The sequence below is a fragment of the Mugil cephalus genome, chromosome 12, assembly GCF_022458985.1.
Source record: "Mugil cephalus isolate CIBA_MC_2020 chromosome 12, CIBA_Mcephalus_1.1, whole genome shotgun sequence".
In the NCBI taxonomy this organism is placed as follows: Eukaryota; Metazoa; Chordata; class Actinopteri; order Mugiliformes; family Mugilidae; genus Mugil; species Mugil cephalus.
This window is the reverse complement of record NC_061781.1, coordinates 12,373,813-12,399,976: the sequence shown is the minus strand read 5'-3', so window position 1 is coordinate 12,399,976 and position 26,164 is coordinate 12,373,813. Positions and strand designations below refer to the sequence as shown.

The 26,164-nt window shown below is 42.9% G+C and overlaps 1 protein-coding gene across 7 annotated transcripts in view; it reads right to left on the bottom strand.

The window, feature by feature from the left end:
• LOC125017232 (protein FAM126B-like) overlaps positions 1–26,164 on the bottom strand; it is a 43,358-nt gene that overhangs the window by 4,920 nt on the left and 12,274 nt on the right. For 2 of the 7 annotated variants that reach the window (XM_047600112.1, XM_047600116.1), the window contains exons 2-12: positions 24,943–25,027; positions 19,719–19,796; positions 17,543–17,644; positions 15,843–16,022; positions 12,716–12,796; positions 10,187–10,302; positions 7,517–7,612; positions 6,749–6,865; positions 4,074–4,161; positions 3,728–3,884; positions 2,827–3,039 (exon numbers count right to left, since the gene is read on the bottom strand). In XM_047600112.1, coding sequence (XP_047456068.1) covers positions 2,827–3,039; positions 3,728–3,884; positions 4,074–4,161; positions 6,749–6,865; positions 7,517–7,612; positions 10,187–10,302; positions 12,716–12,796; positions 15,843–16,022; positions 17,543–17,644; positions 19,719–19,769 — 1,201 coding nt within the window. In that variant the 5' untranslated portion in view covers positions 19,770–19,796; positions 24,943–25,027. Of the gene's footprint in view, positions 1–2,826; positions 3,040–3,727; positions 3,885–4,073; positions 4,162–6,748; positions 6,866–7,516; positions 7,613–10,186; positions 10,303–12,715; positions 12,797–15,842; positions 16,023–17,542; positions 17,645–19,718; positions 19,797–20,520; positions 20,644–23,069; positions 23,392–24,942; positions 25,037–26,164 lie in introns of those variants that run through there. The other 5 variants (XM_047600118.1, XM_047600117.1, XM_047600113.1 and 2 more) reach the window with 4 other exon arrangements.

Here is a 26,164-nt window from a genome sequence, read left to right as displayed (position 1 = left end):
AGGTTTGTTAAGCAATTCAAAATCTTCTGATTATTAGTTTAACAGCCGACATGAAGGCATAAAAAACACCCATAAATCATTTCTAATCCATTCGTGGCCTCACTCTGAAAGCTGGAAGGGAAACAGACGATAAATCGTGTTAGAAAAAAAGCACGTTATCCACATACAGTATGCAGGGTAAAGCCTGTTAAAAGAAGAGACAGACCGTCAGCCGTCTCTGTCCGTCATGCATCGTTGGGCACAAGCAGAATTGAACGACAGGGAACCACAGAACAGCACCAGAAAAGAAACGGGAGAAAAACCGAGGAGGAAAGGATCTGGACCGACATGCACATAACATGAGGAGGAGACGCATGCTCTCCCTGCCCCGTCCCACGTTCCTCCCGCAGCACTGGCCCGGGGCGGTCACATGGTTGGCCGGCCGAGACGAGCCTGCCAATCCGTGGAGAGCGCCGAAGCGAGTCCGTACACCTCGTCAGATCAATAGCTTTCCCGTTAAGAGCCGACTGCCTGCGAGGCTAAATTGGTCGGTCTGCAAGCCAACCTGATCCCAAATGAAGAGGGTAAGCTTCACCATCACGGCTGTAACCGGTGTTTTTGCTCGTTTTAGCCTTTTTGACTACATTTTGCTTACGTCTGCTAGTGCAACACATTTGTTTTGCGTTGGGTTTATGATTATTTCAGCGTCCTACATAAACCAGCTGGAAATGTGGCGTGGACAGAATAACCCAAACGTTTCTTTGCATTCATCATTTTTTTTTTTTTTTTTTTTTTTTTTTACTCTGTTACGTCAAAGTGCTGTAACTCAGCAGTGGAGCAGTTTAAAACTCTTATTTGATGGTGCATTCAAGGACAAGTCACTTTCTCGAGCTGGAAGCCAAAACTAATGATGCACATGCAGGGCCATTCAAGGACATTAAAATGCTGAATACATGCATGACACAGTAAGTGAGGGGGGATTACGTAAGGGGATGACGCTCCTGATGCAGGGGAAGGGAGGTGTCCTTCACATGTGGCTGAGCTGATTTCCTGGAAAGCTCATTGTTTTATTTAAAAGTTATTATCAGTACCGTTATTAATAGAAAGACATGCGTCTACCTTGTGCCTTGGTCCCTGTAATTGTAATTTAAGTTGACTGCATATAAACTGAATCAGAGCCCAGGACAGACGATAAGTAAAGGAATAAGAAATGAATGTAACAGAGATGTTTGAGCTATATCATGACATGTCGCTATGATTTAGAGAAACTTGTTCTTGTTCAGCTATGTTGAAGCCTGAAACACATGAAGTTTATCTTCTGTCATGATAGTTTGCCACAAAGGTAACTAATGATGTGGCTTTGCAGTCACAGATGCCAAATATCCAAGTGTCCTTATAAGTCACCATCAGTTCAGAGTTTTTTTAACCCCCTTTTTATTTCCAGAACAAATTTAATCTATGAAATATTAACTTGCTAACTCAAACAATTTTTAGTTGTGATCAAGTATATTTCCACAGAGAAAAAAAAAACGAATGAAAATGCATTGCTTCCTTGGAGGAAAGCAAAAAAAAAGTAAAAAATCAAATGGTTGCGGAGCAAATAATAATAATAAAAAAAGCAATCTGTAGTAAACGGGTTTAAACATGCAAAACCACCAGTAATTTCTCATATGCAGCGCAGTCCATGACGGACATGTGTCGAGATTTCTTTCTGCAGGAGGATGTCAAGTGATTAAACACAAACGGGGACTGATTAATCTTCTTTCGAGGTGTGGTTTTACTGTACCTCCGTCTGATTAAACACCCTGAGGGATTCTTTCACCACAGCAGTGAAAGATCACTGGAAGAAGATGGGATGGCGTCAGACAAACAAAGACAGCGGGCCGGGGAATGAGCCGATCCTCAGTCTGACCGTTGTTTCAAGATTTCAAAACAAGCACGGATGGCAAAGGGCAAGCACATTTAACGAGACAAAATGGGCTGTAACAGTCCTGGTGGTGGAGCAGACTCGGGTGTTTGAATTATTAGATTTTATATTCAATCTGTTCGTTTGGCCGTGTCATTTGAAATGCTAATGTTCCGACGTTACATGTTTTAAGCAGAAATTACTGAAGCTTGCTGTAGCGTGTGCATGCAGGGCTTGTTCCCACTCACTGAGCCGAGGGGGGAAAAAAAGGACACAAAATTAGCATAGTATAAAGCCATGGCTCTAAAAACATGAAATGGAAGACCTCTCTCTGCAGAAGGGCAGCAGCTGATGAATGCTGTCAAACGCTTTGATGTATCGTTCAGAAAAAAAAAGATGTCAGGTAGCCCGTGCCAGTTTTGTTAAACAGTCTGCGTATGCCCCAGTGCGCCCAATAAAAATGTAGAAAAATACAATCGATAAAACCAATTATCAAAGGCGGAGAGTTGAGAAACCCCAGAGTATCAGGTCAAGGATGCTCAACATGCTCAGTGAGTGACAAGGGCAGCGGTTTAAAGTTGAAGGCATGATGAGGAAAAAAGAGAGAACATGACATGATGGCAGGCCCATGCAAAATGGCCACTAGCCCCACTTCCTTCAAACCCAGAATAGGCGACTCTTCCGCTCTTAAAGAAGGCGAAACACAGCAATGGTCTGGTAGTAGAGGGGCAGGTGAGGGGTCTTATAGACGGGATGAGTTAGTATACTCTGGGGAAGTGAAGAGGCACCCGCAATGGGGAGGGCAGAGTAAAACCGCCTCAAGCTGAGGAGGGGTAGTGGTGGGAGGAGGAGGAGGAGAAGGAGGGTCGGGAGGATGCAGATCGTAGGGGCACCTCCTCCTGAGACCCCCTCCGCTCCGAGCGTCCGCCCCTGTCCCCTACCCTCAAGTGTGATGGGGGGAATGATGCTGCTGCTGCTGCTGCTGTGGTGGCTGTGATGCCGCCCTCCTCTTTCCTCGTTATCTGCGGGGTCCCAGGGAGTGTGGTGCTGCTGTTGTTGTTGTTGTTGGTGGTGGTGGTGGTGGTGGTGCTGGGCGACGCTAGGAGGATTGACGATGAGGCTCAACTCTGCATCGGTTGAGTAGTCAAAACAATCTGGGAGTCAACAACACAGACGAGGAAATGTGTTTCTTTAGTAGCAGCAAGCTTCAATCTTTTCGGGCCTCATCACGGGCACAGCGGGTCTATTAGCTGCCTGCAAATTCATGTGTAGATTTAAAAAAAAAGAAGAAAAAAGAAAATGTTTTAAAAATGAACTACGCAATCAATCGCCCATCTACTGGATAAAATGGAGTCAGCAGCACCATTTTGTCGTGTGCGAATCACAAACCTTAATCTTAACTGGTGAGACAAAACATGTAACGCACTTACTAGACAACAAGACAAGCAAAAAAACAAAAGAGCAGTGAGTGGCACAAGCACCACGACATGGAAACTGTGACCACGATTACACAGTAACTGACAGGAGACACCATTTATATGATGCTAATGGTGTCCACTGAAAACAGGGTTCCTTCTCACTGCTGAGGACAAACACCAGAAAAGTTATTTTCTCACCAAAGAGTTTCTTCTTGAGGGCTTTCATATGTCGAAAAAGAAGCAACAACTCGTAAGGTTACAGCTTAAATCGGAACTGAATATGGTCCCTTGCATAACTTGCATAACTTTCTGGTCCAACCTAACCTGGGTGTCACATTAATAATAATAAGCTCAGTAAGAAAGAGAATTAAAGTCTACTCCTGAGGCCTGGTTCACTTTGCTGTGTGTCCTCCTTCGGTCTTACCCTCTCTCTTCCAGCGGTGGCGTCGTATGGAGGCGGTGGTGATGGCTGAGATGGATATACGGCTAATGGTGGGCGTCACCTCCACCTGGAGCACCTTGCGCCCCCGCGTCTCGTCAGGAGCGCTTTCTGGCAGCGAGTTTTTCATGGCGTTCCCCAGCTGAAGTTGACACACGGGCACAGACGCAAGATCAATAAAAACGTTCAATGCTAAAGACGAGATCAGCCCGACGGGAGCCGACGCGGAGACAAACAATGGAAGATGTCAACGATTATTTCATTATGAGCGGGCTGAAGGGTTCTCTGTGTGGTAAATCAGCACGCACACAAACGCTGCTGTTCGACTCACCAGGAGAGGCTGGGAGTAAAGCTCCAGCTGGGCTCTGTACACGATGTCCTCCAGAGCTTCTCGCCCCATCTCCCACTCTCCATTGTATCTACGAGCAAAAACAAATGCAGACACACACCGGCATGTAACCACGTCATGTCTGGTTTAAGTAAACAGATCGTCTGGCAAGATCCACTGATGTCTGAGTCACGTCCTCTCCAAACTATTATTGGTCGTTTAGTGATGCCTGCAGCTACGGCAAGGGAAGGGATGACGACTTAGGCACAGAGTGATTAAACTCAGTCACTTTTAAATTATTTAAAAAAAATAGATCTCCCTTGTGGTGAACAGCATAAAAGAAATTTAGTTTAAAACCCCCCCACCCCCTACACCCACCCACCCACACCCACAGAATTTCAGAGGAAACAGGAAACAGTGACAATTTTTAGTTTATGCGTCACTATGCAGCAGAGTGGAACCAGAAATAAACACTGATAAATGAATGATATGACAAATTGCACACAAATAAACACTGCTCATCAGTCAGTAACGCTCCATTAATAACCGGCTCTCTACCCCAAATATATAATTATTATTGGAGTTCTCTGATAGATAGATGAATGCATTAAAAAAAATCTGCTGAGAGATGAATTTTTAAAGAGCTGCTCGAGTATTAGTGGACATCAAGCACTGTGCTGCTTTTTTGGCTACTGGGGCGTATTTTTAGTTCTGCAGAAGATGATGATGATGATGATGATGATGCCTCATCTTCAAGAACTGAAAGAACCGTGAAATGAAAGAACCAGGCGCAGTATAGAAATGATCACGTACGTAACGATAAATAAAAAAAAAAAGAAGAGGTGCACACGGCTTTGATCCGGTCCTGCAAATGCAACAATCAGACGGGGGCTAAATTAATGGGGTTTCCTTTTACACTCAACATCAAACGATGAATGGGATGAATGGATGAGAAACCTCTGCGTTGTTGTCGCTCCGGAATATATTTCACGCGCCTTTCTATTTTTTTTTCAGATGTCCCTGAACGCCTCGCGCTCCTTCCTTTGCCTTCGTGTGGCATTACGGTGCTGTGGCATTAGGGAACATATTAACCTAAATCCCAGAGCGTCCTCTGCGTGTGCCAAGGTCCCTCTGCTTGTGTGGATTCATGTTTTTCTGCCCTACCTACTGGGGCCACGGGTGAACGTGGGAGCTGGGGTTGACACCGAAGTAAAGGATTACATTAAAAAAGGCTCCCACACACACAAACATGAGGTCTGTTTTCATTATTTGTTTTTTTTTTTTTCTAGCGGCACTGACTGCTCCAATCTCCTAATTGCTGCCCCGTGCCCTCAAGGGGGCAATGAGGCAGGATGCATACCGATTCACTCCCACCGCCCTTAAGAGCGGTGATTCCAGTCACCGTCGTATCAGGGGATCCATCTTTTAGCGCTACCTGTCATCGAGGAGCTATAATCTGCTTTACAACGAGCGTCCTCTCAGCGGATGAAATCACCTGCTCCCACAACACGCTATCGCTTTAATCAGCCCGTACAGAGAGGAAGCTTCTGTCCTTGGCACGGTGCTGGCTAACGCTTTGTGCGGGGAGGAGATTTTCTGCAGCAGAATAAAGACTTCCCTCATTAGCGACGTCCCGCAGTTGTAAACACCGTCAAACACTGCGCTGCGGCGCTCATCTCTCCGTATGTGATAAAATGTAAATGAAGAACAAACACGAGATCAAGTTCCCCCTTAATTATCTGAAATCTATCACTCGGTGTCACTGCCCTGTTTTACGGGTGCTTGCACTGATTCCATTAAAGATTAGTGCATGGATGAAGCCATCTAAACTACTGAACATCACCTGAATTTGCAGTGCCCCACGGCTTTGTGCACCCTTTTAGCAAGGCCCAGCTGTTTAGCTCGTCTAGACTACTCTCAAAGCGGTAAACTAAAAACTGCTTTGTTTCACTACTGCTTTTGGCAACAGTCGCTTTCAGTCCCAGCTGTGCACTAGTTGCTCAGCACCAAACGGCTCAGCAGGAGTTGGTAGGAACTAAAAAGGAGCTACAAGAGATTAAATATTTGTCTTACATAGACCAGGTGGTCAGACACGCAGCCTCAAATGAACGATGAAGTGAATTTGTAACTGCTGAATGTCTAAATGTGATAGTAGCTGCGTTTCCATTACACTTTTTTCACAAAATAATAGCGATATTTCTGAAAACTCAAGCTTTGTACGTGTTTCCATTCAAAGTGCTTCCATTGCACTTTTGCGATGAACCGTTACATTGATACGTCTGAAAAACGGAAAAGGTAAAAATGTTTTAGAGAGGTTTTTCGAAATGTAAGTGTTTCCACTACCATTTTTTTTATTGCAATATTTGGGATTTGCTCGTTTCTAGGGGAACGCAGCAAGAGTTTAAGTTTGCCAAGTGAGTTATGGCTCGAACTGAACCATCAGTAAAAGAAATATCAGCAATGAAGGCCGACTGTCTCCTCATGTCGCCTTTATCTGGACCGAAACCTTCCGTGGAAGGAATAAATCTGATCCTGATCTGTTGGTCCAGATGAACTAGTAACTGTGGGACATGCTGTCCAAAACAGGGTCATAGATGCCAACCTGTGTCATAGCCCTAAGAGATGACAGTGTGTCAATGTTGTGTCCTGCTTTTTTTCATCTTTAAAAAGATACTTACATGGCGTGATAAACGGCAGTTAGCATCTGCACCATGAACTCCGGGTCCAGCAGCACGCGGTTGCACGGCTCCCTCCAAAGCTTCTGCTGTTGCCGGGGGAATCCACACACACACAACCTAAAGAGGGAGGTGATGTAAGAAAGAGAGAAAAAAATAAAAGTTGTTCTGGTGATTAAATAATGTTCCTGTAGGAAGTACCGGTCAGATGTGTTGGGACGGGAAGAACTAAAGCTAAAGGGAGCATTAGTCACTTCCAGAGTAAACAAAGAGCAAAGACATGAAAACAGTGGATGAATCTGAGCCAAATATCAACTATTTAACATTTGTAGAGGTCGGACAAGGTCGGACAATGGGGTGTTGGGAGTCTACACTGTGAGGCTGACCTCCAAGAGCGCGCATTGTTCTTGAGCTCTGAAATCTTCAGAGGCACAGTTTGCCATCTGTCTAGACTGAACTTGCTTCAGGCGTTGTCGCAGCATAGGCAACAATTCATATCCTGAAATGTGTGCACGCTGCGGTGGAACAATCACTGGAGGAACGGCTTCACTACAGAAATACACATTAGGCCATTTCTAATAACTCTCAGTGTTTACAAGACAGACAGGTATCCAGCAGTTATGTTTTTATTTGGCAAATCAAACGAGCTAACTGGCCGACGTCTGATGAAATTGTCCTCATAAATCCTCCTGCAAGAGGACAGTCGGCACGGAGGACAGCGCGAGGACTGCGCGGAGCTACTTAAGTGGGTGCAGAAAAGGTTTTTCTCACCGTGAGCTCATCCTGCAGACTGACTGGTAGGAGGAGAGGGGCATGTAGACCACAGCAGAGTTGTAGCACAGCATGAGGAAACACAACACCTCAAACCTGTAACCAAGCAAAAATAAAAGGCAGACAGACACGTATTAGGGGCGAAATTAACTTTATAACACTTTAAATATTTATCTATGAAAGAAAAAAAAAAAGGAGGAACGATAACCCACTCCGCTCGTTTCAGACAGAGATCATATGATCTATTTATATTTACATTAGGGGTGGGTTCACGATACGATACGCATCACGAAACTTGAGTCACGATACGATACATTATTGCGATATCATGATATTGCGATATTTTGCAATATTCTACATAGTCACTGAGACATTTTAAACGCAGCTTAAAAAACAAGAAACAACAAACATGCAAAAACACGACTTTCTTTTTTTCTTTTAAGATCAATATTAAGACACTGAAAATCGATATTTCCAAACAAAACTCCGTTGCAACTTCTCCAACTATGTCCACTCCAGAGACACCTGTACTCAAGGCACTTATGCAGAACTGCTCAAGCAATTTATCAACTCTATGAACTGTTAAATAGTCTGCTAAGCGAATTGTCCACCTAAGCAGTTTTGTTCACGCTCGTACAATGTAAGGGTTGTTGATGCATACCTAAACATACTGCAGTAATAACCCTTAAACTCCAAACAGTGCTGAAGTGTCGGGACAAAGGCAGAATATCCGACACTGAAGATGCAGTCACACCTAACTGACAGCTACTGAGGATTCATAGTACATCGCCAGTTTATTGTCACGAATGTTTGGCAGTTATTTATTGGGATGCATGTGGGTGAGCAAGCAAGGGTGTTGCTTAATCAACCTGAAAAATGTGCGTGTCTGCACAACACACATGGGAGGTTTCTCTATTGGGGCAAAGCGGCGATGCCCCGCCAAACGGGGAAGCAGAGGGCTTTTTTTATACGACTATCAATCAGAGCTTGGCCAGCTGCCCGTGTTTCTCACTGTTGTAGTGCCTCTGAATATAGCCGGGTGTAAAGCCATGTACCGGGCCGCCACGTTGGGGAGATTTCAACACATCAACGCAAACATCATTCTCGGACACTCTCATATTTACGTCTTGCAGTGGCATCGTTTAGTCAAATATGAGCATTTTTTTCCCCGATCATCAATTAAGACATTATTCCTGTGAAACTCAATGTGTCGGGAACTTCTGATTACACTGCTCTCGCTTGAGTTTTGCCGCTTTAAAACCAATACAACAGACCTTAGAAGTGACGTGATTTAAATAATGAGTTTTCTGATTGGATCTATTGTATAAAAAGTTCAACGGTTACATTGTAAATGCTCTTTTTTTCTGGACCTACAATGAAACGTGATGAAAAGTGCAATGTGACGATGTCTAGTTAGCCCGTTGTTCATTTACCATTTACCAGTTATCTTATCCATCATAGGCTTTCCCCTCATTAGAGAGAGATTTGTCAAGAACTAGCAGGGACAACAAATAACAGTAGGTGTAATTTAAGGCATAGGTCTTCGTGGAGGCACTGCAGGGGCGTCGCAAAATATTTGGTTGATTAGACATGTTTTATATATATATATATATATATATGTATATATATATATGTATATACATATTTTTAAATGTCTTTAAATACACATTAACATGAATCCAACATATTTTAGTAAAGGGATAGGTTAATACTGAATGCGAAATGATAATAATCATATAGAACACATATCATTTGTGCCGGACCGTTTGGACACATAACTCCATTTCTAACATAGGTCGCAAAGAGTTCATGAGGGATTTGAGATGGTTTGCGACATCTGCCCTCTGAGTGAAATGCAATCAAAACAAAACTACTTGAAATGATTGCCTTTTAGCCCTCAGTGTAAAATCTTAATATTGTGCATATGATGTTTTTGACTAAGAGTGTGCATGCTCACAGATGGCAACCAGGAGAAAGTGCCTTAAATGAAAGGACAATAATTGAGTGCACTTCTCAGAAGCTTTGGGCTTTCTTCTCATAAACACTATCTCAGCTGCACAAATGGACGTCTGGATACACTGCAAGGCCCGGCCCTGCTGAAAACCATTCAGGATATTAATGATGTGTCGTGTTCAGCGCAGCTCGAGGGCCAAACTGCTCTGGACATCATCGGCTCTGATGAGCGCTTAGTCATGTCCATTTCTGCTTTTACGTCACTGGATACAAATACATACGTACAAAATGCAACTCAGCTCATTTCGATGCAGAAGAGGAGCATTTTCTAGCAGGATTTCTGGCATGCTTCATTACTATGCTACGCTATCATTCATCCGCAGCAGCAGGAAAACTGGCGAGAGCCAAAAAAGCTTTCAGGCCTGCAGAGAACAGCCAGAGGAGACTGAATGAGAATCAAGGGTTATGATCTGATTATCTTAAAAGGTCTCTTTCATCTTGTGGGCAAAGAGTTGATGTAAGGTAAAGGAAAGTTTTGTTGTGATAAAATAGCTATAAATACGAGGGAACGATGACTGGAAGCTGGAATCAGTGCAGTGATGGTGTGCGTTTAGAAAACTGTACAGCCTCAAGTGCTGCTAAGTGATCAAAAAGCAACAAAAGCAAAACAACGCACAATGTCTATGATCGGTCTGACCAACATCTCAGGGGAAGTACCTGTTCTGTGCAGTGAAGGTCTCTCTCTGAGGGTGGAGGCCGCTGTACACCACTCGGATCAGGTCATGTTGACAGAGAGCTCCCTCCGTCAGCGCCATGGACCCCAGGCTGGATGGCTAAAAACGGAAACATTATTAAATTAGACACTTGTCCAACACGCTGGGTTTTACGAGATGCTAACAGAGGGAACGGCGCAAAGGGAACACATTTTATATTACAGCGGAGTCATATCGCTGCTGGACTTTTTCATCATGTTTTTATTTTTTTATTAGTTTGAATATGGATGGATTTTAGTCTGTAATTTGCAGACTGCACGACTCTTCAACCACACCCCGTCTCTTACGATCATCCCTGCACCTCTACCTTCTGCAACTTATTCACGCAACATTAATGTCATAACTTCTACCTAGTTCCTGCTTCCACTTTCTTCAACTTCAACAAACATATACGATCCGTCAGCGTTTCCCCAAAGCGTTTGCCTCGACTAGCGAAAGGAAAACTAACCCTTTTTAGACTTTGGGGGAAATTCCTGAGATGTTAATTGGCACATCTAGAGTTTCAGAGAGAGGATCTTGTGTTGTCTGGTAACAAAGTAGATCATTACACAAGAAAGACGCGCAGGGATTTGAGCAGCTTACCATCTCTGCAATGAAATTTTCCCAGGGGAAACCCAAAGACACTCCACCCCCGTCCTCAATTACAAAACATGTCCTTGTATGTCACCTGACCTTCATCACAGTAACGTGGCTTTCAGCCTCACAGCACCTAAGTCCTCGTGTTCAAATTCTTCTAGTTCTGTAGGTCTTTTATTTTTATTATTTCACAATGTATATAATGAATGAGCATGAAATACACACTGCCAGTGTACACCCCTGTGTTGAGTCAATCCTAAGATTTAGGCTGATTTGGTAACACAGGAAATTGCTTAGTGGAATCTAACACTGCGTGTGAGAATGTGTCAAGGGGCTAATTTATTCTGGTAAAAGTCATACCTAAATTGAATTAATACTCCGTCCTCGGTATCCTGTCCTACTCTGAGCAGAACTGAGAGACGGATGGATTAATTAAAAAGGAGTAAGAGGTGCTGGAGTATGCCAACGCTGGAGGCCCAGAGATAAGGCCATGTGATGAGCAGAGCGGTACTACGGCCAGGAAAGCTTGTTGTGATTCGTACACACGCTCGCGCACCCCCTCCTCTTTCCTCCATTCTCTCAGCATGGAGGGAAGAGCCTCTCGAGCTTGTAATTACTGCGATAAATCGCCCTCAGCACTCATCACCCACTGTAGCCTCATAAACACTCACACACATACTGACGGGCGCCTACCGAGGGCCGTCGTACTGTATGAAAAGATTCAGTGAAAAAAAAAACAAAATGCCTAAAAAACACCTGGACATCAGCCCTCGGTAAAGAGTCCTAGGTCAGGACGTCCAGTTAACTACCGCGCTGATCAGTTAAAGCAGGATTAATTAGTGGAATGACGTTAAAGTCCATTTGTTTTAAATCACAAGAAATCACCACTGTTGTCTCTAACTCGTGACCCATTGATATTTGATAAGAAAAAGTTGCAGCAACATGTGCGGTAGAATCATCTTAGTTCAGGGGCCACGTACAGCCCACTTTGATCTCAAGCGGGATGTTGAGGCAACTCAAGACTTTTTAAAGTAAATTAGGAGAATGTTTACATTTATAAAGTATCCTTTAAAAAAAAGGGAAATTTCTTGAGGAAGATAAGTTCAGTTTGGGCTCATTGCTGTCTGTTGTTTAGCTCTGGGTCTCATTGTTGTATTCTTCAACCTCTCTGACTACAACAGTGGACAAATTAGAGATAGGAGTTATTTTCATTGAAAAGAATGCAGTCTTCTATGTCATTTTCACACTTTGCAAATTCATGCTGCTGCGGGCCATATCAGGCCCGCGGGCCGTGCGTTTGCCACCTGTGACATAAGGCGTACAATTCTGGATTGTCACGGAGACGTGACTATAACAAAACAACGATGAGGTACTTTCTTGTGGCCGCGCAGTTACTCAAAAGCCTCACAAGTCACAATTGAAAAAGGAATTAAAAAAGAAGGCAAGTATAATCAGTGACACACATGACTGTGGCCTAAAGAGTCTTTCAAAAGAACACACAAGGAGTAAAAATGAGCCCTGTTGTACTAAATATGTCTTAAAAACTGGGAAAGACCCTCAAAACTGGTCACGAATGATCTGTAATATGTTTTAACAACACTCTGGCACTTGCACTATTCTTATCCGATTAATTAAATTGGTTAAATAAAAAAAACCAACACACAGATTAACGAACATTCGTCTGTCTAAGCCACACAGACAGCTGAGCTCTGAAGCAGAGGTTAATAAGAACAGACCTGCTGTAGTGCTGAGACAATTAAGAGGTGCCATCTTCCAAATTGCCACTTAAATGAGTCTCAGTGCCACTCAACACAGATGGTGTGATAAAGAGAGGAGAGGTGTCTGCTGGAAAAAATTCCTGGCTGCGTCGGCAGACGGGGACGCTCGGGAGTCTTACCTCGTGATATATCGATGGTTTGGACAGGGACGGGATTGTGAAGGAGAGGAGCTTGCTGTTGCCATCTTTGTCCACAATCTCCTGAAGGAAGAAACACAGCGAGGAAGAGACGGTCAAGCTGTGTCGCTGAGTGAAAGCGGTCTGGTACACATTTCTGATTTATCTTAAAATGCATCTGATTTGAATTAACTCAGTTTGTGTCTTTTTTTTTTTCTTTTTTCTGTGGACCTGGTTGCAAACGGCTCCTGAACCCTGCTGGTACGCGTTATTGACTGCGACCGAGATTAAAAACGTCACTGCCCTCGCCACTCAATTCCAATTTTGCGCCGCGATACGTAACAGAGATTAATGTGTCCCTGAAAACGATGCCATTTCTAAAAGTGCTGCCTGATTATCTCCCCCGCTCGCCACCGCTGCTGCTAAATAAATAAATAAACGAATAAAATGCAGCACATTCACAGAGATATACAGCTGGGAATAAATTATTTGGCAGGAAACACTTGTCGTTCCCATTATGTGCAGCTGAAGAGGATTGTCTGGGTTTAGGAGTTATCTAAACATCTTTTTCCAAGCACGGCAGACATTTCAGATCAATTATTGTGTTGGCTCTAGGTGTAGATGATTATCTTTGCAAATGTTCACAAAAAAATCCCCTCCATCTCCTAGTGTACTGCGGGTTCAGGCCTCGCTCTGCCCTTCACTGCCTAACGGGACATCTCTGAATATATGACGGGCCTGCTGAGACCAGAGCTGTTTATCAGAGCTGATGGCGAGAGTGTATGTGAGCACGCACAGTATGGAAGTGCGTATGTGTGTGTGTTAAGCGGTATAGACACAGAGGAATAAATTATGCATGGATATACCCTTAGCAGCGCTGGCTGACATGAAGCTCTTTCTATTGATATCTTTCGCTCTTGGCCCATTTCCCCCCGGGTGTTTCCCGATGATGCAATCCATCTCAGGTCTACCCATTAACTGGGATCTTCCCCGTGGGTCGTCTTTGAAGTCAACACACACACGCACACACACAACCTCGCTAATGTTCCACCTTTACTAGCGCAGGTCTAACTCGGTCCATCCGACATTAACAAAGATCCATTCAAAGTTGGTCGTAAAAACGTTACCGACTTCCGGCTAAAAATATTTTAACCGCCTATATTCACCCAGCGACGCATTTGCTTAATGTGAGTTATTTTTACATGAATGAGCAGGAGACAGATTTGAGAATTGGCAACCGAACAAAGGCTCCCTTCTCGACTGGCGGGGATCAATATAAGCTGCTGTCTGGCTAACTGTCGCATCCTACAGTGTCTGAAGGGTTACGTTCAACAGCAGGAAACTGGACACTAGTTCTCAACGCTACTCATTCAAAACTACAGGACGATGCTGCGTTTCTTAGAGTCGGGGTCAGTGACAAAGCTGCGCCTCTCAAGCTGACACTCAAAGTGGAATATTCCTCCAGTCGGTGACTGTGTTTACACAAAATATTCAGTTTTTGGTTCTTAATCTGATAAAGTTCAACTGTCACGTTTACAAGCGGCAGGATTTTAATTCAGATTTCCACGCTGATGATTGAACGTCTGGAGCCTTAATAACTGTGAATATCCAAAAGCAACATGTCCAAAAATACCAGACTAATATGGATATATCCAAATGAAATGAAAACGCTACTTTTTGAAAAAGGCTTGTATATATCCAAACCACGTATGTGGTTACAAGACCTGTATCACACTCAGGATATTTGGAATAATAGTAGGATATTAGTGTGCATGCAAATGGACCGACTATCCAACACCTGACACCCACTTGTATCCACAATCCATTAAAAGGATGAAGCAGGGGCGATACTCAATACTCTTAATTTTTGTATTGATTCTAACTCCTACATCCTAAAACCCAGACAGCCTGGATGCACAGAAGGACTGTGGTCGGTTCTCTGAGATGCTTTGAGCAAAGGGCTGTTCGGTTTACCGCTTCATCCAGGTCATGGTAATCCAAAGGGCGTTAAAAAAAAAAAGAAGAAGAAAAAAAAAAAGCAACTGGACTTGCAGAATTTCTTGGGGACGTTTCGCCACTCATTCCGAGGAGCTTCTTTAGTTCTGAGAGACCGGTGGGAAGTTGAGGTTTAACAGGGAAACCTTAGTGAGTAAAATCTGTCAATCAAGTTTCCTATTAAGTTTTCCTATTTAAACCTCAACTTCCCAGAAATTCTACAAGTTCAGTTTCATTTCTTCAACGCGTACTGGAATACTGGTATTTTTTTCGTTATGATGTGAATTTGTAATACCGGGATACCGGTGAATTTGATTACACGGTGCTGGGAATGCGAGACACTGTTTCTGACCGGACCGTTTTCAGTGTAGCTCTTCTAAACATGGATGATGCAAGTACGTCGCTGTGAGGCGTGGTGAAGATGGAAATGTCCGAAAAATTAAGCAGCAGAACGAGAAGATTTGGGGGAACATGCGTCCTCGAGTTCTGGGGACATTCCCCATTTTGGAAGACCCGTCCCCCGGCTAAAGCTGTCCCCAAAAATGTCCCCAATTTTAGCTTTTTACAAATGAGGGAAAAGGTTGCACGCATACTACAATTATTACGGTAGCTGGTCACGCTGCTATTAACATTACAGACATAGCAGTTTAAATATGTTTAAATATGAATAGATATGTCAAAATAAAGGAAACCATAATTGTCTCTCTTTCTTAATTTCATCTCGATAACATTTAATACTTTTTTTCTTTTTTTATATCTCCGACCTGTAAATGTCCCCAGATTTCCACATCAGCAGGCAGCGCTAACACGGGGCCATGCAAACCTGTTTTACTATGACTACTATTCTACAACATTTACTCATCATGACAGTAAAACGGTCCATCCTTAGTCAACCTACTGCATTAATTCCTCTCTCAACCAGTAGAAAACGTTGCTTGAACACGTGATTATGCACGAAAAAAAAAAATAAAAAACACCGTGACAACCCAAGCATCTAAAAAAAAAACTAAATAAAAAAACACCTGAAAGTTGATTTGATGATTAATACTGATGCACTTAGCACAGGATGAGCGTCCTAAAAGGTCATGACTGCCCCACCACCATCACCAGACCTCAACAGGCTGACGCCACCCACCAGGTTGTAGATGCCCAAGAGTAGGGCCTCGATGCAGCCGTTGCTCTGACGGTCCCTGCTGGCAGTGACTCGCAGATACACCCACACCAGCTCGGGCAGGAACTGCAGGGTGAAGCGTCGCAAGCGGTCTTCTGAGCTCCGGTACAGCTCGAACAGCTGGTGGCACACGGGCTCCAGCAGCTGGGTACCAGACCAACACAAGTAAACGTAGATTAGTCCCTGAGTTTACAACAACGTTGCTCTAGAAAGGTCATCAATAAACAGAGAACAGAATATGAAAGGTTAATTTCTGTTTATACACACCTATCAGGCATAACATTATGACCACCTTCCTAATATTGTTTCCTCCAAAACAGTTGCTACGGGGTGAAGGAACCTGGTCTGGTCCAGGTGGGTGGTACATGTCCAAGTAACATCCACATGAATGCCAGGTCAGAACGTTATGTTATTTACTTCTACTGTCAGTGGTCATAATGTTGTGGCTGATCGGTGTAGTATTTATGTTGCTGCTCTCAAGGAATCGGTGTGATAACTTATACTAATAAAATAAGGCAACGTTGCATCAAATAATGTCCTACTTTTACCTTTTATAATTCATACAATTCTCACAATGAAATAAAAACGTCGCCCATTCAAAGGTTTATTTTAAGATGGTCATGATATTTAGTGGGAGTGATGCAGCCAATAAATATGTATATATACATTTGGTGACAAAAAAAAACAGTAAAAAAATACATGTAGGAGGAACGAGGTTTGACACCTGTCCTAAAACGACATTAAATCTCTTTTATACACAAAAGGTTTTTGACACGGCCTCAGCGTCAAACATCCACCACAAATACACGGCGACAGTGTCTTCACCGTTCTCATGAATCAGTAAACCCTCCTGACCGCTGCACGGAGGGACGGAGGGACGGACAGACGGAGGGAAGGTTCTGGTGCCAGTCAATAGTGGGAGGCGCGCGGCGACGATTCACTACAAATGAAAGCCTGGGCGGACGCAGTCTCGCGGGAGCCGGTGTGTTTACACTGTGGAGGGGTCAGTGAAGTGAATGCACACGCAGCACTACTGTGTAAGTGTGTGTGCGCGCTGGACTGTGACTGACCGGGAAATAAGCAGCTACTCATTAATGAACTTGGCAAGGCGTCTGCTCTCCTTATCAAAAAATAAATAAATAAAAAAAATAATAACAGGCAGCCATCAGGCGAACTTTGCACACTCCTCTCACACACACACACACAGTCCTGGGTCTCTTCTCTACTCATAAATGTGACTGTGCAGCTCGACCGACAGCACTAATAGAACTTAGATCCCCGTCTGCTTGACATCCAAATTTGACCGTGAAATAGAGGGGAAAATTGGGGGCGAGAGATCTGGAGGCAGACGCTGTATCATTAGAGGGATATTAAAGTCCTCTTCTTATTGGCTGCCTCGGCAGTTTGCTCAAAAACTTAGGCTCTGTTTAAGGCCTAAACACGGTTTTAGCTGGTGTAGGACATATTTGTGTGCTCAAATCAAAAATAACTGCAGATGCTCCAGAGAACGCAGTGCACCGTCCCACAGGTGACGTCGCTGGTACAGCCTCCGTGGCCGTCCATCATACGCTCACTCAACGACGGAGCGTGCTTTAGCGCGCAACGTGCAGGCACAGTCACACACACCACGTTTCCTTCAGACTAAAACACTTAGGACTCGTCACCTCATTGTTGGGGTCCTGGATGACTCTGTAGAGGGCCGGTACCAGGGACTTCTTCAGGTGAAGGCTGCCCGCGTAGCCGGGGATGTGGGTTTCTGGTAAGGACTGGAGAGACAAAGGATCGTTGAGAGGCGGCGTTCGAATTTTGCATTTCTAAACAAGACTGGGGGTTATGACAAATTAGCCCTGTGTGTAATTTTCCCTGGAGTTGTGTGATGAAGGAGTAGACTTTACATCAGGTTCGACACAGTAAGCCGTGACATGAGCCAGCTTGCAAAGTCCTTTAATAGAAGCACCTGCAAGGAATTCACCCATCATCACTTTTATTTTTATTATTTTTATTATTGTAACAGTTTTCCTTGCGAGACATCTAAAAATATCTTGTTAAAAATCAGCAAAACCTGTTAGGGGTGTTTAAGAAAAATTGGATTTGCCCATGAAAAGATACCATCTTGACAAATAAAATAACTCTTTAAAAGAAGTGACAGGGTGATGATGTCTGGCAGGCTCAGAATAACCCGGGGTGAATTATTCAAATGGTCAAGACGGTGTGTGTGTGTGTGTGTGTGTGTGTGTGTGTGTGTGTGTGTTTTGAAGATGACAGAAGGCAGTGATCGCCTCTCAGCGTGGCAGAATGGTCATTTTGAGGACAGGACACGATGTTCCTGCTCTCGCCATGACTCATTCACATCTAATCTCCTATTCCCTCCTTCCTCTAGTTCCTAACGTTGTTCTTCTGCTCTTCCGCTCCCACCAACGTTCAGCGCGGTCATTTATTGTGTTTAGCTCATCTGCCCTCTGAATTTGGCCTTTTTCTCTCGCTGATTTGGAGCATCAGCTGATTTATCGCTGGCGAGGTTTTGTCTGATACTCTGGAGGCCGCTCTTCTCCCGCCTCAGTGTTGTGAACAAGAAAAACTAGTCGGTCAAGTCGACAACAAACACATGGGTGTCAGTCGAAAGTATATTTGGGTTTAACATGATGCTTCGCTTGCTGAAGCTATTGTCAGCTTGTAAGATAAATATTCAGATTCATTCTTTGGACGTGACTGGGTTTCATGTGACTGACAAAGCTCTGGCCTCTCCCGTGTGTCTCCGTCTTAACCAAAGTAGTATGTTGATCGACTGCTGCAGCTATTATTAGTCTGCCGTGATCAATTCGATACTAGAATTGACTAAATCTATTACGTAAGGCACCCAGGCCAGTGTTCACTATAGCCTGGTGACTCAACCAAACCACGAGTGATGCCAACTCCATTCACATGTTCTGAGTCTATTTCATAAAAACATCAGACTTGTTTAGAGCTTTCAAACAGGAGGATTGTTGGAATTTGAGTGACATGTGATTTGTTATATGGATTTCCAGTGCTCCGTGAGACACACGTGGTGCGACTGTGTCACTGCGTGGTGTGGTGAAGATGGGAAGGTTCGAAAAATGAAGCGGCAAGACGTTATTTATTTATTTATTTTTTGCTTTTTTTTAGGGTGACCAGATGCCCCCGATTTCTGGAGACAGTCCCTGTTTTGGATGACTTGTCCCCCGGCTAAAGCCGTCCCCAGAAATGTTCTCAATTTTAGCTTTTTATGAATGAGAAAAAAAAATGTTGCGCACATACTACAATCGTTACGGTAGCACTGCTATTGACATTACAGACACAGCAGTTAAAATATGACCGTTGCTGTGCCTGTTTTTTAATTTCATCTTGATAACAGTTAATTCCTTTTTTTTTTTTCTCTCCGAGCTGTAAATGTCCCTGGATTTCCACATCAGCAGTCGTTTGTTTTACTACTAGTGTGGGATTATTCTACAATATTTGCTCATCACAGTGAAATAGTCCATGCTTAGTCAATCAACTGCATTAATTTCTCTCTAAACCAGCAGAAAATGTTGTGAACACGTGATTATACATGAAAAAATACCGTGATACTGTCAGAATTTTGAAAAATATACAATGACACACATTTTTGGTCATACCGTTCAGCCCGAGCCTGGTTCCTAGTTGCTCTAATGTCATTCAGTTCACTTTATTAGAACGTAAATATTGACGTTTGCTCTCCTTCATCACAGCTGTTACACCCATAGTGCTGGTTTCTTTAGAAAAATGGCCCCAGGATCACATTTCATTGTCAGGAGAGTCTCATGAGTGAGGGCAGAGGAGAGGAGAGGAGGAGGCGTTTACCTTGAATTCTGAGAGCCATTCTTCCACAACCCCGCGCTCTGAACCCAGCATCTTCCTCAGAGACGCCCCCTCGGCTGCCTGGTGGACGCAGAGAGTCGGCGGGTAGTGAGGTCATGGCAGAAAAGGAGAAGAGAAACCCGTAAGAGGAAGATATTAATGCAACACATGATGAAGCACCACTCAGATATCAGTTATCATGTGGAGATAAGTATGCATCTTTCACTTCCCATTACTGCCATCCATCTTCAAAGGGCTGCTTTTAGGTTAACTTCCTCATTCACTCTTTTATTTGCCTAAATTATAGCCATTTGAATAGAGCAAAGGGTCTTTTAGGGTTTAAAGGAAGAGAAGACCAAAATATGAGAAGGTGAGCGCACACCAGTGTTAATGAGGTGCCGACAACTGGAACGAAATGGTAAAGAAGGTCTTCTTCAACGAGACAACGAGAACAAAATTCTGCTTAGCAGACGATCCCCTGTTCCGCTTGAAGCACCACTTCACTTTCCACCAGATGATTATTCAAATTGTCCTCCGATTATAACTCCATCATCCTGAAATCTCGAGGCAAGCACATGTTAGCCGCAGCCAGTTTCAAGATGACGACAAATTAAATGCCAGTGTGTAGAAAGCAGTCGTCGAAATCCAGAGAAACTCTGTTAATGTTAATGAGATGCAGCGTGTAACTAGAATCAGGGCTGTCATCAGCGCTGAGTCATAAAACTCATCATGGGTTTTTCTTGCAGCTCTGTTGGGGATGATCATGGGTACACTGTGGCATAATAAGTCACCCCTGCAAGCTCACCTGTCACAATGGAGAAGTGAACCACTTGAACCACTTGAGACTTGAACCAGGGTGCGGAGGCACGCAGGCTTCGATTTGACAACTCGTATGTGGCCAAGCGTGACTCGTTTCGTTTCACTCATACTGAAATATCCGAGAATAAGCCAGACAGACAAAAGAAAAAAAAAAAAGAAAAAAAAAAGCTTAATTAAGCAACGCAAAATAAGTCACGCGTAACTTTCAGTTCGGGAAAGCTCTGATCCATCTGACCAAATGTTTCGAAATGTGAATTAACACTTAATTGCTTAGAATAAATAATATATATATATATATATACACATACACATACACATACATATACATATATATACAAATATATATATATATCTCTTATGTTTTTTACATTCTCTTACTTATTCTTATTGCCGACATTGCTCTTTGTTCTGAACACTGGTGCACTTTGGGTAGGAGCTGCTGTAACGAAAAGTAATTTCCCCCTGGGATCAATAAAGTAATTGTGATTCTGATTCTGAAGTGAGTTACAAAACGGCCTCTACTTTATTATCCAAGCACGCTCTCATCCCTGCTCCCTGCACCCAGCAACTAAAATTAACTTCTGCGAACTGCCGAAAATAACGAGTCATTTCATTTCCTTCAGACTTCGGCTCGTCCCGTGGAAAAAAATATCTTCTCGTTATTTATCCTACAAAAAAAAAAACAAAACAAAAAAACTTTGCTGTGAAGGAGCCATGTGCCTCAGTGAAGGAGAGAAGAAGAGGTGGTGAACAGTCACGGGCTCCAGCGACAGTTTGGATACAGGCTGTAGGTGATGTTGCAGAGCGCCAAGCTGACAAATGGCAGAGATAAACCACGCTTATGTAATGGCAGCATCACACTGCAGCTCACAATTGAGGCCATCCTTTCTCATGACTTGACACCAAAACCTTTCACCGAAGACGATCAAGTTACTGTTATTAACCTTTAGTAAAGCCAGAGGCAGAAGGGCCACAATGTTGACTCAGGTCTGTAATACACCACTACAATAACAAAACATATAGCAAGGGATATTAAAGGAAAAACTGGTTAAATACAAAGACGAGTAAATAAAATGTGAATGTGTGATTTATCTTTTTCATTCTCAACATCTAGGAAAAATGTGTGCGTCTTCCTCAATAACTTCTTGGAACTCGAGTCTGGTTACCTAACCGTGCCGCTCATAAGACTGCTGTTGTGGGTTTGACTTGATGGGATTATGGATTAGCTCTAACCAGTACCACTTCAAAGTGGGAAAATCCCATTTAACATTTCAGGCTCGAGTCCGTTGGCTGATTGTAAGACGTTCAACAGCCGACACACACGCCGATTCTGTTATCTGCCGATTAAATGCGTCAAGTCTGTTTCTCTAATTCTGTGGAAGTTAAACCGTCACTGCAAAGTTAATCACAGTAACGCATGTTGTTATACATGTACAGTAACGGCAATTTTGACTGACGTTTAAATTAAAAATATTCAACTTAAATTACCATGATTAGATATTTTAACTTGACTATATAATTATTTAACAAAGGTTTTACATGCCACAAAACATCAGGTAGAATAGACCAATTCACAGCTTGTAAACAGAGTGATGTTTATTGAGGGGCGGGGCTTAACTGGAGGCAACACTATAGCCTGTAAACTGTGGTTAGCATATTTTGGCAAGAATAGACGAGGAAATGCATATTTTAGAGAATAATAAACTCACTCTCACAAATATACTACCAGAAGTAAGTAGAACTACTGTGGAGGGTAACGTAGACCATAGACCAACACGCAGTGCTAGCTCACAATTAGCATTAGCATGTATCAAGAATCTTCCAAATAATTAACTTAACATTATTTCAGTCACAATTTAGTCTTAGATATTAATATTACTCTATATTAAATGTGCACTGCAAACGGAGAGTTGTTGATTGTCTCTCTCCAATCCTTTCTTTTTATTGTGTTCGACCAAAGTTGTCTATGACTGGCAATAAAACTTCAAGTTAGTGTTTTTGCTTTTTTCGTTTTTTTTTTACGGTCGACAGTGTTCACCTTAAGGTCCCCGTTTTGCCTCCAGCTAATGCTGTGACGTCACAGTGACGTAGACCATGAAGGGGTCTATATAACTTTACACATATTCAATATAGTGGTTCTATATAAAACAATCTAATTGCTGTTAGATGGACAGACTTTCAGAGGTTCACGCTGTTTACGCACTTTTGTTCCAATTGGGCTTTTATTCTAATCAACCTCGCTGTTAAACTAACACCAAATAAGCTGAGTGTAGCTGAGGCTTAGCTGGGGCTTCATCTGATTGGCCAAAAGTGCGTGGCCTGTGTATCCTGAGCTCTTTTCTATAGGTCAAATGAACAGATGTTGAAAATGAATACATGTAAATAAAAATATTCATTGCATGAAGCCTTCCGTTGTGACAGATTTTTCAAGGTGCACTAATTTGCACCGTCAAGCCTAAACAGAAGTTTGGTTTGTAAATATAGCCTGAGTTCATGTGGTCATTGCACGAAGATTAAGACGGAGTGACTCCTCACCTTGTCCTATGCACCCGCCCTGGAACAAAAACGTGCTCCCACAGCATGCGACATGTGACGGTTGGGTGTTGTAAATAAACTCTGTATCCAGTTCAGTGTCCTTAGTCAGCTTTCTAGCACGCGCAAGTTAACAAGCTCCGAGATTGCGCAGCCGTTATTGAGACTGTCAGACGTAACACTGTTGCAGCTGTGTGCATTAACTTTGTGAGTCACGGCAAAGGCTGCTTCTCAAAAGCCTGAAACACTGTCACACTGAATGTGCACACTTCTAATGTGTCACTCCCTCAGTAAGCCGTGATGTGGACACACCCTTGTTTAATCTTGTTAGTTAAACCCACACCGCAGGGCATAAAATTAGCGTGAACACTTTATCTGGATTTACAGTTGTTTTTTTTTTCTCTAACGTTTGTCATGGTTTACATAAAAGTCACACATGTACCATTCCTCACTTTGTTTGGGCAGTAAGGAACCCAGTTCTAATTTTTGGAGCTATATTGTAACATGAACCAAAGAGACAAACTTCAATTACTATAATCTAGTAAACAATAGTTTAGAAGCTCTCCAGTACACCATTATAAAATAACTCTCAGAATGGTGCAAATAAGCATGAATGTGTTACAAAACAGCCTCAAAGGAGCAGGATATCTGATTTGCTGCAGGACGGGCAGATAGACGACTCATGTTCGCCGCTCACAGCAGCCGGAGATATGAACTAGAAAAAAAACCTCCTCGTGCGAGTACACTACTTAAAACCCGAGTCCGTGAATCGCAAGGCTCCATTTAGCACGCTTGTTCAGCTCTTTATGAAAGGCTGACTCATTCATTTCCTCTGGCTTGTCAAACTGTCAAAGGCTCGCACAAATTCTCCGTCGGCGGGGCAGGCTTATCAGTTACCATGGGAACAGCAGTGAAGTGACTAGCAGGCAGGGGCGAACGTGCAACAATGAACGTAAAAAAAATACAAACAAACAAACAAAATAAAACAATTATACTGCTCTCAGGAAAAACGGTGAGCAGTAAGTGGCGTGTCAGAGCCGACGGATCGTCACAATTATGAAAAATATGACAAAATGTGTCGTTATCCCGCAGGAGTTATCCTCAACAGCACCATGATGCTGAAAGGGAGAGCGCATTGCATTTTGTTATGAACATTTTATGTGGTTTTTCTGCCTTTTTGAGACAGGATGTAATGGGGGGGACATAGAGCTGAGATGACACTCACACTAAAGGGAAAACTATAGCTGCTGTTTATGGGACGTTAAAGCATCTGCAACAATCTGGAAAAATTATATATAAATCAGATTAAACAGGTTGAAGGGTTTTCAAGAGCTGGCCACCCGCTTCTGTTCATCCTTGAGTCACAAAATGAACAAGGGCGTAGTGACTGACGCTCCTGAGACATCTTGAATGAGATAAAATAATAATAATATGAATCTAAACTTCCACACACGGGGGAATTAATTAATGTTAAAAATTCTGCTGGTATCTTCCCTGATCCCTACCTGTAGGCAATGTTCGATATAACTGCCATGTAAATCTGAAGCTCACGTTTTTGGAAAAGCTGTTGCAACTAGACCAGGCTGTGTATTGTTACCAGCAGATTGTACATATAGCGCAGAAGAAGCAGACCTTGAGAAAACAACAAAAAATATCCTGAAGAAGACAAAGCAAAACTAGTCACCGTAGTTACCTTTGACTGATAAATGGAAACTGCTATAAGAAGTCGTGAATGAAAAAAGTGTTTCCTTGAGTTGAATATTGTTGTAAGAAAAAAAAAATATGGCAGAATCTAGTAAGTGTGAAACATTGTATACATACATGAGAAACATTTTTGAAGAATGAAAAATAAATAAATAAATCCCCATGGACCTACCTCAGTGTCCCAGAACTCAAATCTCCACTGGGAGACGCAAGTGGTTCTCCACAGCGCCACACATCTGTCACTCACAGAGGGTCACCTGCAACACCAGAAAAAAAAAAAAGAAGGAACCATCAATCAGATCATCAAGGGAGGAACCGGACATCTGCAGTTCACAGTAACTCACGTTCATTTACAGTGTTAAGCACATAAAATTCAATTCCCTATAATATAAGCCTGCAAACACCAATAAAGGGTAAGTTTTGATAAGTGATTCATGGTCTAATCAGTGCAGATGTAAACATATGCAGCTATGAAGGAATTACATATGAATTTAAAACAGCAACTCACAGAATCAAGTGACATTATTTCGCTGTAAACCGAAATTCTGCAGACGAAGTACACACACGAAAAATAATCAGTCAAAACAAGGAACAAAGCAGCTAGCCACACGGTGACTTAGAAACCAACTCGGTTGCTACAACATTACGAGGATTCACTTGAAAGCTGTTGCTGTGGTGTAGAGAAGCTCTGCAGCATGCGTGCAGCATGGGAAATATATTTTTGTCTCATAATGGAAACTATGCATTTTTTTCCCCGACCAAACATTTCATTTCGAAGGTTATTTTGAGTCACAGCACAAGGACTCAATTTTCAAGTTTCCCCGTTGTTGCATAGCAACAGTCAGCTGGCCGACTTGTTGTCCTTGCCTCCTAAAAACGCATCACAAAGATCCACACCCATGGCATCTACGGTATTGGGCAGGATAAATCGAGCCTTCAGTGACACACACACACAAAAAAAAAAAAGACGTTGCGTGGAGAGAGCCCACGCTGCACTGCCTCATGTCCCTGAGAAGCTGACGGTGCCACATCACCGAGCGCTGCACTCGCCGTTAGGGGCTTTATCAAGTCTCGTGCTTATCTGAATGAATCTCACATTAGCAATTCATCACACAGAGTGCAGGATAATCACTGTCCCGTTTGTCTGAATTAATGTGCATACCCTCGATTGGAAGAAGGTCTTTATTTTCCTATGCCAGACAAAGTGTGCTCGTTCAGTATGACTCATCAAAGCTCCAGGTTGAGTGGACACAGAGGGTCGAGTTTTGAAAAAAACAAAAAACAAAAAACAAATAAAAACACATGTTAGATGACATAATCATATAAAATACAAAGTAAGGTCTGAAAGGAAGATTTTCGTTCTTTACGTGACGAATCCACTTCGAGTTTCATTA